Source organism: Pristis pectinata, chromosome 38, assembly GCF_009764475.1.
Source record: "Pristis pectinata isolate sPriPec2 chromosome 38, sPriPec2.1.pri, whole genome shotgun sequence".
Lineage (NCBI taxonomy): Eukaryota > Metazoa > Chordata > Chondrichthyes > Rhinopristiformes > Pristidae > Pristis > Pristis pectinata.
In genome coordinates, this window is record NC_067441.1 from 7,866,999 (window position 1) to 7,879,973 (window position 12,975).

The 12,975-nt window shown below is 53.7% G+C and overlaps 1 protein-coding gene across 1 annotated transcript in view; it reads right to left on the minus strand.

Moving 5' to 3' along the window:
- LOC127586934 (autophagy-related protein 2 homolog A-like) overlaps positions 1–12,975 on the minus strand; it is a 180,832-nt gene that overhangs the window by 58,193 nt on the left and 109,664 nt on the right. The window contains 3 exon segments of the mRNA XM_052044963.1: positions 205–407; positions 2,499–2,625; positions 11,947–12,117. Of these exon segments, the coding sequence (XP_051900923.1) occupies positions 205–407; positions 2,499–2,625; positions 11,947–12,117 (501 nt within the window).

Consider the following 12,975-nt stretch of genomic DNA (forward strand, 5'->3'; position numbering starts at 1 on the left):
GGTTGGCATGGGCTCGATGGGCCAAAGGGCCTGTTTCTGTCCCGTCCAACTCCAATGACAATAGGTTGAGTCATAGAGCAATGGAAACAGGCCCTTCGGCCTAACTCCCATGCTGGCCAAGGTGACTTGGACAGTGAGTCGCTCTGTTCTATCCCTGTCTCGGGTCCAGTGGGCTGTCCCGTGGGGTTTGGAGGGCAGGCTCACCGGAATCCCCATGCCTGGCGCGTCCAGGATGCAGAACTCGTCGTTGTCCGTCGAGTCGCTCTCCGCCTCGCTCCCCTCAGAGGGGTACACGTCCAGCCTGTCGACCGCCGGGGGTGGCTGCGCCGGGGGCTTGTCCTGGTTGTTCTCACCCGGGAAGAGATAGACGGACACAGGTGAATCCTGGCGCAGCAAGGGCATCCCACCTGCAGACAGGAGAAGAGTGCGGTCCCAGACACGTTAACATAGAGCAGTACAGGAACAGGCCCTTTGGCCCACAATGTTGTGACTAACTAACAAAACACCAAAGTAAACTAATCCCTTTTGCCTGCATAATGTTCCACATTCCTCCATTCTCTGCACATCCAGGTTCCTATCTAACAGCCTCTTAAACCCCTCTATCGTATCTGCCTCCACCCCTACCCCTGGCAGCCCGTTCCAGGTACCCACCGCTCCCTGTGTAAAAAAACTTGCCCCGCACATCTCCTTTTAACTTACCCCTTTATCACCTTAAATGTATTAGCCATTTCGACCCTGGGAATAAGATACCGGCTGTCTACTCTATCTGTGCCTCTCATAATCTTATAAACCTCTCCCCTCAGCCTCCGCCGCTCTGGAGAAAACAACCCAAGTTTGTTCAACCTCTTCTTCTCGCTCATGCCCTCTAATCCAGGCAGCATGCTGGTAAATTTGGATGAGCTGCATTTCTGAAAGAGCTACCCAAATAGTCCCAGTACTTATGCCTTTCCACCTCCGCCCTGAACTTGGCTCTGCTCCTTTTCTGTTCATTGCCCACGTCCCTCTTGAAAGTTGAGATTAAATCTGCCTCCACCACCATTCCAGGTCAACGTAAAAATAGTCCCTCCGTCACACAAACGTTCACCAACGCGTGCTCAGACTGTTCCCGCAGCAGCTCCTTGGGGTCGATACGGGCTCCTCTGTCAGATCTCACTGAACTCATCCCTTCCCCTTCCTGGGCCGACATAAGCCCACTGATTTTCTCTTACACACACACACACACACACACACACACACAGATACAGACACGCACGCACACACGCGCACACAGATACAGACACACACACACACACAGATACAGACACACACACAGATACAGACACACACGCACACACACGCGCACACAGATACAGACACACACACGCGCACACAGATACAGACACACACACGCGCGCACAGATACAGACACACACACGCGCACAGATACAGACACACACACGCGCACAGATACAGACACACACACATACGCGCACACAGATACAGATACAGACACACACACAGATACAGACACACACACAGACACAGACACACAAACACACACACACGCACACAGACACACACACACACAGATACAGACACACAAACACACACACACACAGATACAGACACACAAACACACACATACACGCACACAGATACAGACACACACGCACACAGACACACAGACACACACACACACACACAGATACAGACACACAAACACACAGACACACACACACGCAGACAGAATGTGGATACTGCCAGCATTTATTGCCGACCCCTCTTTGCCCTTGAACAGGAGGCAGGTAAGAACTGATCAGGTTGGTTGGTCCGGAGTCACGTTGAGGCCAGTCCAGGTTAAGGATGGCAAACTTACTTTAATAAAAAAAACCCAGTGGGTTTTTACAACAACCTAGTGGTTTCAGGGTCACCTACTGCCACTGGCCATTTTGGTTAAGATTCCAGTTTTGTTTAAAGACTTGGGTTTACACTCGGCAGCTGCAACGATGTGAGCTGAACTCGTGTCTCTGAACGTGGTCTACAACTCCTCTAGTCTAGGAACGTAAGCATCACATTACCTCAATGTTTCATCATTCACAAACACTCACTCATTCAGACAGGCACTAGGTCCCACGTACTTATCCACAAGCACATGCTCACTCCTGCGCCCATCGCAAACGCGCGCGCTCACCCATGCCCTCAAACGCGCGCTGATCCGCACCCTCAAATGCACAATGATCCGCGCCCTCTAATGCGCTCATCTGCACCCTCACTCAAACGCACGTTCATTCACGCCCGCTCTGATGCATGCTAACACGGCTCACCCACGCTAACGCATGGCTCGCCCAAGCTAACACGGGTCACCCACATTAACGCACGGCTCGCCCATGCTAAGGTACACTCATCCGAGCACGAACTTGCTCACACTGTTTCCCAGGTGCACACTGATGCACATACACGGCCGAACAGCGGGTGCTCGGACCCCGAGGTTGTCCCGTTCCCACCCTCGCTGCGCTTACCTGACCCGTCAGCCGAGTCCCTGTGGCAGCGCTCGGTGTCAATGAGCGCATCCGTCAGGTCGCCCTGGTTGATCTCGGCCGTCTCTGCTGGGAGGCGAGGCGGGAGGGAGGTCGCTGACTCTGGCAACTGGTTGGGGGGTGGGGGTGGAGGAGCCAAGAGGAAAGTGTTAAAACCTGTCCGAATGTTCTGGTGTCTGTAGCCCCCCGCGGGTCCTGACCTCCCACCCGGGTTCCCGGTGGAGGGCTGTGTGCAGGTATGAGAGAAAGCAGCAGCACATCTCCTAGTAGGACAGGGGTCCCACCGAGAGGGCAGCTTTCCTCCCTTCACAACACACCAAAAGCTGGAGGAACTCAGCGGGTCAGGCAGCTTATATGGAGGGGAATGGGCAGTCGAAGTTTTGGGTCGAGACGCTTCGTGTGGTCTTGAACCGAAACGTCCCCTGTCCATCTCCCTCCACAGATGCTGCCTGACCCATCGAGTTCCTCCAGCTTTTGGTACGTTACTCCAAATTCTAGCATCTGCAGTCTTATGTCTCCTGCTTCCTCCTTAGTAACGAACCCAGTTGCCCACACCTCACTCGTCACTCCAGGGTTCACCCATTCCCTTCCAACATAGGAGGCCATTCAGCCTGTCAAGTCTATCCTGGCTCACAGGGCAATGCCATTCACCATTTTATTTCCCCCAGAACCCATTCTCTCTACATTCCCGCCAACTCCCCCCAGTTTCTACCAGACTGGGAGTTGATACAAAAGCCTGAGAGCACGTACCACCAGGCTCAAGGACAGCTTCCATCCGCTGTTATCAGACTCTTGAATGGACCTCCCAACAGATGAACTCTTGATCTCCCAATCTACCTCGTCGTGGCCCTTGCACCTTATTGTCTTCCTGCACTGCACTTTCTCTGTAACTGTAACACTATATTATCTTTGCCCACAAGTGATTTCTTTACGTTGGTTGATTGCACCTACCCGAATCTCTCAATCACTACTCTTCACAAGATCTCTATCAAGTCATAAAATTCTGTCCCTGAGGAGGGCAAGGGAAGTGTTCTTAAACCTTTGCCATAAGTTCATAATTGTTAGGCACATGAATGATAGAGAAGTGGAGGGCTATGTGGGAGGGAAGGGTTAGATGGATCTTAGAGCAGGATAAAATGTCGGCACAACATTGTGGGCCGAAGGGCCTGTACTGCGCTATGTCCATATTCTGCATTCTGTTTTCTTTTTACTGCCTACTTATGTACGGAATGATCTGTCTGGATGGCATGCAAAACAAAAGCTTTTCACTGTATCTCAGTACATGTAACAAAAATCGGTTTATTATTGTCACGTACTGAGGTACGATGAAAAACTTTGTTTTGCATGCCATCCAGACAGATCATCTGGTGCCGTGAGGTAGTACGAAGGAACACAATAACAGAATGCAGAATAAAGTGTCACAGCTACAGAGAAAGTGCAGTGCAGGCAGACAGTAAGGTGCAAGGGCCACAATGAGGTAGATTGTGAGGTCAAGTGTGCATCTTATTGTACTAGGGGACCGTCCAAGAGTCTTATAACAGCGGGGTAGAAACTGTTCTTGAGCCTGCTGGTACATTCTTACAGCATGAAAGATGAAGGGGAGTTTTAACAGTTAAAATTTTAAGGGAGAGCCAGGGCAGGTGGAGAGGACTAACTGGAGAGCTCTTTCAAAGAGCTGGAATAGGGTCATAGAGTCATACAGCACAGAAACAGGCCCTTTGGCCCAACTCATCCATGCCGACCTAGATACCCCATCCACCATTTGCCAGCGTTTGGCCCATATCCCTCTAAACCTTTCCTATCCGTGTACCTGTCCAAGTATCTTTTAAATGTTGTTAATGAACCTGCCTCACCCACTTCCTCTGGCAGCTCGTTCCACATGGACGCCACCCTTTGCGTAAAAAAAGTTGCCTCTTGGGTGCCTTTAAACCTCTCCCCACTCGCCTTAAACCTGTGCCCTCTTAGTTCCTGATTCCCCAACCCTGGGGGAAAAGACTGTATGCGTTTCACCCTGTCTGTGGCCCTCATGTGGAAGATGGGCAAGGCAGAGTAAGGGATGGGACACATCCAGGGGAAGATGAAATCTAAAGAAGTTCGTTATAGTAACATCTCAGCAGATTGGGCAGCGTTCGCGGTGAGAGAAACGGTTAATACTTCAGATCTAGGATCAGAACTTGAGAAAAAGAGAAACGTTAGCCCGGGCAGCAGAGGCGGGGGAGGGTGGAACAAGGAGAATTTCTCTGATAGGATGAAATGATATAGCACTTAAAGGGAAGTTAAAATCAGATTAAGTTTCCTTATCTGTGTAATGTGTTGCTAATGTTGTACTGCCTGTGTAACGTTGTACCATCTGGACTACTCGCCTGGCAGGCCAGAACATACGAAGTAAAACAAAAATGACAACAGGCAGAGATGGTTAGACACAATAAATAAAGAGCGAGTTCTCTGAAGTTAGAGAACTCAATATGAAGTCCTGCAGGCTGCAACGTGTCCACACAGGAGATGAGGCATTGTTCATTGTTCTTGTTTTGGGCCTCGTTGTAAAGGCAGGGAGACCAGAGGCGGAGTGGGCCGCAGGATTAAACTGACAGCTCAGGGTGACTCCTGTAAGACTGAGGGTGGGTGCCCCACACAGATATACTTCCTACATTTAAATCTCACCCTCTACACCCTCAGGGTATCCTGTAGCACGTGGATGTCAGTCAAGTGACACTGCCACTCATGCCATTTGGCTTAGCAAGTCTGTACTGGCTCTCTCAAAGGGAGTGTCTGCAATAGAATGCCTCAAAATGGCTTAACGGGGACAGTTATCAGCACATGAAGCTACTACGCTTGCGTAAGCGAGTTGTTCAGGGTAAGGTGGTGGGACTTGCTCAGCAGGCTAGACTTATCCATGTAGGATAAGAAAACAGAAAGGGTGCGGCCCATCACCTTACTGAGTCCTGCAGGCTGCAATGTGCCCAGACGGAAGGTGAGGTGTTTAGACTGAATTACACCATTTCCACTCATCCTATCACACACATTCCCTTTGTTCTACACATCCCTCCCCCACCTTAGACCGAAATGTCGACTGCTTCTCTCTCCACAGATGCTGCTGCCCGCTCTGCTGAATTTTCCCAGCATTTTCTGCTTTAGTTTCACTGCCCCACAGAAGTTCTCCTTTTCAAGAACTGAGCCATTTTCCTTTCAGTATTGGTATTGGCTTATTATTGTCATGTGTACTGAGATACTGTGGCAAAACCTCTGCGTACCATCCGGACAGATCACGCCGTACACAAGTACATCAAGAGAGACAGAATGCACGATATGGTGTTGCAGTTACAGACAAAGTGCAGCACAGGCAGACAAGTAAAGTGCAAGAGCCACGGTGAGGAAGATTGGCAAATCCCTCAAGTGCCCAGACAGAAGATAAGGTGTTAAGCCAGACCCCGACCGACTCCCCACCCCACCCCCCCCCCCAACCCGTCTCAGACCCCAACCAACTCCCCCCAACCCCCTGGACCCTGACCGTCTCTCCCTACCCCCACCCGTCCCAGACCCCGACCGTCTCCCCCCACCCTGTCCCATCCTGGACCCCAACCAACTCCCCCAACCCCCGGTCCCGGACCCCGACCGACTCCCCCCTCGTCCTGGATCCCGACCGACTCCCCCCCGCCCGTCCTGGATCCCGATCGACTCCCCTGGTCCACTTGTCGACTGTCTCGTACTTTAGGTGCTGGGCTACCTGTCTACACTGTGCAAACACACCTTTCATTAACCCTTCTCACCTTTGAACTCTACCGCCTCTGATTAGAATAACAATCTGCAGGGGTTAATTATGCAAAGTATTCTTTCTGCAAGAACTACCTGGTGTTGCTCACAGTGGCCTCAATGAGCTCAGCAGTGCCTGCAGCCCACATCCTGGTGTTTGACAGACACTCAAACCACCAGGAGTGACACAGACCTGCACCTTCCAGCAAGACGAGCAGCCCCGTCAGCAACAACCTCTTGCAAAGCAACAGTGCAATGTTGTCTACTGTGGTTTGGTGTTGATGCTCTCAGCGACTGAGTCAGTACCTAGTAGGTTCCAAGTCCAGGCTGACATATGATTGCAAATGTGGAAATAAGATGCTGCCTGGCTCCTGTGAAAGATTTCACCATCCAGTGGAAGGGCTGAGGTGTTTTCTGAGTCACCGTTTTCAGCTGTCCCTCCACAGTGCAGGGCTCCCTCACTACCACCCCTCCACAGTGCAGGGCTCCCTCACTACCACCCCTCCACAGTGCAGGGCTCCCTCACTACCACCCCTCCCACAGTGCAGGGCTCCCTCGCTACCACCCCTCCCACAGTGCAGGGCTCCCTCCTCACCGCCCCTCGCACCTCATCGTCTCTCCCATGGCGCTACCTCCTCACTGTCCCTCCCACAGCGCACTCTCCACACTGTCCCTCCCACGGTGTGGTGCTTCCTCACCATGAGGCTCCCTCACTGCCCCTCCCACGATGCAGGGCTCCCTCACGCCCCTCCCACAGCATGGCGCTCCCTCCTCACCGCCCCTCCCACCTCGTCTCGCCCATGGTGTTCCCTCCTCACCACCCCTCCCACAGCGCACCCTCCACACTGTCGCTCCCACAGTGCAGAGCTCCCTCACCGTCCCTCCCACAGTGCAGGGCTCCCTCACGAGGCTCCCTCATGCCCTCCCATGGCGTGGCGCTCCCTCCCACGGCGTGGAGCTCCCTCCTCACCGCCCCTCCCACGGCGCGGCGCTCCTTCCCCACCGCCCCTCCCACGGCGCGGTGCTCCCTCACCGCCCCTCCCACGGCGCGGTGCTCCCTCACCGCCCCTCCCACGGGGCGGCGTTCCTTCCTCACCGCCCTTCCCATGGCACGGCGCTCCCTCACTGCCCCTCCCACGGCACGGGGTTCCCTCCTCACTGCCCCTCCCACGGCGCGGCGTTCCTTCCCCACCGCCCCTCCCATGGCGCGGGGCTCCCTCACCGCCCCTCCCATGGCGCGGGGCTCCCTCACCGCCCCTCCCATGGCGCGGGGCTCCCTCACCACGGCCCTGCTCTGGTTTATGGGCAAATCTCTGGATTGCAGCTCTGCCTGATGACTGGGGCGTGTGAGATGAGGGAGGCTGCATTTTCAGAGTATAATACTGACGGATTCTCGCTGTGGGACGATGATTCACCGCTGATAGGGACTTCTTTGTTCCTGGGTTTTGCTGCGAGGCTTCAAGCACAGCAGAGCCCAGAGCCAGGAGCCAAGAACAAAGAGCAGACCCAGTCAATCCAATCCAAAGGGCAGAGGGCAGCTCCCACATTCTCACGCTGCGACAGAGAGAGGGGAAAGATTTAAAGGGGACCTGAGGGGCAAGTTCTTCCACACAGAGGGTGGTGGGAGTATGGAAAGAGTACAGTAGAGGCGAGTACAATTACAATGTTTAAAAGACATTCCGACAGGTTTGTGGATAGGAAAGGTTTAGAGGGATAGGGGCCAAACGTGGGTAAATGCGGCTGACTTAGGCAGGCAACTTCAACAGCACTGGGCAGAAGGGCCTCTTTGCTGTATGGCTCTGTGACTTTTGATCACATCTACAATAGGTCAGGGTTTGGGGATCCAGCAGTGAGGGACTCACCTCCTGACACCCCAAGGCCTTTCCCCCGTCTACAAGGCACATGTCAGGAGTGTGACGGGACACTCCCCACTAGCCCGGGTGAGTGCGCTCCCAACAGCTCTCGAGAACATCGACGCCACTCAGGACAAAGCAGCCCGCTCGATCGGCACCCTCATCTCCATCACTGGCACATGGTGGCCTCAATGCACACCGTCTACACAACGCCCCGCGGTTACTCGCCCGGGGCTACTCCGATGGCACCTCCCAAAACCCACCACCTCTCCCCACCGAGGAAAGCGGGGTCAGGGGGACACCACCACCTGCAGATTCCCCTCCCTGTCACACGCACGGCCCCGACTCGGAAATACATCGCCGTTCCTTCACTGTCACTGGGTCTAAACCCTGGGGCTCCCTCTGCAACAGCACTGAGGGATCACCTTCCCCAGAAGGACTGCAGCAGTTCAAGGGGGGCTCACCCCCCCCCCCACCTTCTCACGGGGGCAGTTCGGGATGGGTGATAAATGCTGGTGTTGTCCGTGGTACTCAGATAATTAGCGCCCTCTGCTATCCAGTCCGGGATGAGCTGGAGGTGAGCTCACTTCCGTGACTGAGGCCAGTTTACAGTCCCTGATGGGGACTGCAGAGGACTTCAGTCCCAGCACACCAGGCAAGCAAGGAGATTGGACAGCTGTGGTGTTATTTTCTTCGTCCAACTCGGTTTTGCACTAACTCTGCACTGAAATTGTATTCTGTATATACCGTTTTTTTGCACTATTTTTACTTGCACAATTTTTTTTGTCTGCGTTTATTGTATGTCTTCTGTTTCATGTACGTCCTCTATTGTGAGAGTCTGGGGGAAACGACATTTCGTTCCTCCGTAGCATATGGGTGAATGACAATAAAGTAACTTGAACTTGAACATAATGTGAGAGGTGACTCACACAAACGCTGGCAAGCAAAAGCCGAGCGTTTCTGTGCTGCAGCCTCAACACAATTCAATGCAAATGACCAAGTTGTTTTCCAACTCCGGGAGAAATTCCTGCAACATCCTTGTATGGTTTACCTGGGGTAATTTTAGAACCAAGCTACACCTCTAGGCAAAACGCAAGTTCCATACCTCTCCACGACATGATTCATTGAGTCTATCCAAGTCATACTGCAGTCCCCAATCCCCTGCAACACATTCTCCCCATATTCCCGTCAACCACCACCAGATCCTACCCCTCACCCACACACTAGAGGGGCAATTTACAGCGACCAATTAACCCACTGATCTTGCACATGTGTGGGATGTGGGAGGGAACCGGAGCACCCAGGGGAAACCCACGCGGACACAGAGAGTACGTGCAAACTCCACACACACAGCGCCGGAGGTCAGGATCGAACCCGGGTCTCCAGAGCTGGGAGGCAGCGGCTCTACTCACTGCACCATTACTGTCATATTTCTGCAAGTACAACAAAAGGTTTTTTTTCCCCTTCTTGCTTTGTATTTTTTTAATGTGGTTAGTTTGAAGGAGAAGACTGAGGGGATGAGGCTGAGGATCTGAGGCACAGTGAGTTGGAGTTGGAGATTTCACAGTGACTCTCAACTCTGACCTGCTGGAATAGAAGGCAAGGTCCTGGACAGATTTCTTCACCTGCTTCGGACCCATTACAGCCCTATCCTGCCCCACACTGGGCCACAGCTGCAGGGTTGTTCAGCACCCAAAGGTGACACACACTTCACCGCTGTGGTCCACATAGAAGCTGACACCTGCCCTCAGCAGTGGAAAGGGTGAGCAGCTTCAAGTTCCTGGGCGTCAACATCTCAGAGGATCTATCCTGGGCCCAAGACATTGTTGGGATCACGAAGAAGGCATGCCAGCAACTCTACTTTGTTAGGAGTTTGAGGAGATTTGGTATGTCACCAAAGACTCTTGCAAATTTCTACAGATGTACAGTGGAGAGCATTCTGACTGGTTGCATCACCGCCTGGTATGGAGGCTCCAATGTGCAGGATCGCAAGAGGCTGCAGAGGGTTGTATAGACTCAGCCAGCTCCATCACAGGCACAACCCTCCCCACCATCGAGGACATCTTCAAGAGGCGGCGCCTCAAGAAGGCAGCATCCATCACTAAGGACCCTCACCACCCGGGACATGCCCTCTTCTCCTTACTGCCATCGGGGAGGAGGTACAGGAGCCTGAAGACCCACACTCAACGATTCAGGAACAGCTTCCCCTCCGCCATCAGATCTCTGTACGGTCCATGAACACCACCTCATTATTCCTCTTTTGCACTATTTGTTTATGTTTGTAATTTAAAGTAACTTGCACTGTACTGCTGCCGCCAAGCAACAAATTTCATGCCATTTAAGTCAGTGATAATAAATCTGATTCTGATCCTTGGGTTTTTAAAACTCTGACGGGGCTGCGGATCTTCTGGTTTGAATGTTTTAAGGGAGCAACACACAAGATGCTGGAGGAACTCAGCGGGTCAGGCAGTGCCTGTGGAGGGGGATGGACAGTCGACGTTTTTGGTCGAGACCCTTCATCTGGACTGAGAGATAGAGGGGAGATGGCCGGTATAAAGGGGTGAGGGGAAGGGGTGGAGCGCGAGCTGGCAGGTGACGGGTGGGACCAGGGGTGATGGGGAGGTGGAGGAGGAGGAGGGGAGGGTGGGAGTGGCGACAGAAGCTGGGAGGTGATAGGTCGAGGTGACAGATGGTGGGATCTGATAGGAGAGGAAGGTGAAGCATGGAATTAAGTTGTGGATTCGTGGAATCTTCTCCCCGCCCCTTTCTGCTTTCCGCAGGGATCGCTCTCTCTGTGATTCCCTGGTCTGCTCATCCTTCCCTGTCCCCTGGCACTTTCTCGTTAATAATCCTAATGTCTTGCACTGTACTGCTGCCGCAAAACAACACATTTCACGCTATAGAACAGTACAGCACAATACAGGCCCTTCGGCCCACAATGTTGTGCCGACCTTTAAACCTCGCCTAAGACTATCTAACCCCTTCCCCCCACATATCCCTCTATTTTAAATTCCTCCATATGCTTATCTAGCAACCTCTTGAATTTGACCAATGTACCTGCCTCCACCACCACCACCCCCAGGCAGCGCATTCCACGCCCCAACCACTCTCCGGGTGAAAAAACCTCAGAGTGACTCCCTTGAACTTCCCACCCATTACTTTAAAGCCATGGCCTCTTGTATTGAGCATTGGTGCCCTGGGGGCACCTTCTCTCCAAAGAGTAAAGCCCTAGCTCCCTTAGTCTCTCCTCATAATCCATACTCTCTAAACCAGGCAGCATCCTGGTAAATCTCCTCTGCACCCTTTCCAACACTTCCACATCCTTCCTAAAATGAGGCGACCAGAACTGGACACAGTACTCTAAGTGTGGTCTAACCAGAGTTTTGTAGAGCTGCCTCACGGCTCTTAAACTCGAACTCCCGACTTATGAAAGCTAACATCCCATAAGCTTTCTGAACTACCCTATCCACCTGTGAGGCAACTTTCAGGGATCTGTGGATATGAAGCCCCAGATCCCTCTGCTCCTCCACACTCCCCAGAATCCTGCCATTAACTTTGTAATCTGCCCTGGAGTTTGTCCTTCCGAAGTGTACCGCCTCACACTTCTCCGGATTGAACTCCATCTGCCACTTCTCAGCCCAGCTTTGCATCCTATCATCCTATGTCAGTGATAATAACCCTGATTCAGAATCTCAGTGTTACCAGAGGCAGCATCATCGCCAGAAGCTCCACATTCCAACGCTACACTGAGGTGGCTACAGACGCGTCCCTGCCCTCTCTGGAAGGAAGAACCTCCCAGTGTGTTTACGAGCACGGGGTCTCCGTACCTGCAGCTTCTGGCCGGCGATCTCGGTCGGGCTGTCCTGCTTGGGGGGAGGGTGGAGGTCTCCGCTGTTCACCACGTACTGGATCAGGTTCACCAGCGCGGCACAGGAGTCGGCGCAGGTGTGGACGTGCACCACGTTGTTGGAGCAACGTAGCTCGAACAGCGGCTGCGTCTGGAGGGAGAGCAGAGCAGGCGCGTGGGTCGGAGGCTCCTGCAGACGGCGTCCAAAGCCCCCACCCTCACTGCACCCCACACTCCCAGCCCCAGAGTCTGGGGGGAGGGTGCGGAAGAGCCCCCGCTGCCTGGGGTTTGTGCTCGCAGGACCATGCCCCCCAGTCAGCATACCGTGGATCCGGCCACCGGGGCTAAAGCTCCCACACCTCCCCCTTGAAGAATGAGAGGGCATTTCTTCCCCGATCTCCCACCCTCCAGGGATACGCTGCCCGGTTGCTCCGGGGCGTTGGAGCTGAGGAACAGCTGGATGAGCAGGGAGGTGTGGGTCAGGAAGAGCGGGGTCGGTGGGGCCACCGACTGTCATTTCTGCGGCCGGGAGGAGACGGTGTACCACGTGTACGCGGAGTGCGAGAGGTCGTGGCCCCTCTTCGCGTATCTGAAAGGGGCTGCTGCTCAAGTTCTGGCCGCACTTCAGCCCGACGCCGCTGATGTACGGTCACCCGGTGCGGCATGGGGCCGGTCGCGTGGGGGATCTCCTGGTGGGTCTTCTGCTGGGTCTGGTGGGTGCCTGGAACGGGCTTGCCAGGGGAGCTGGTGCAAGCAGATACGCAGCAACCTTTAAGAGGCAGAGAGGCAGGGAGTCGAGGGAGATGGATCATGTGCAAACAGATGGGATTAGTTGAGATAGGTACAGACATGGTGGGCCGAAGGGCCAGTTCCTGTGCCAGACAGGCAGTGCTCAGGTCATGCTGGAGTTGTGTTCTAGAGAACGGTTCCTAACCCAGATTTTTTGCAGGTCAGAAATGAATGGAAGCAGTGTGCGGGAGAGGATCCCAGGAACAGCCGTGACAGGAGA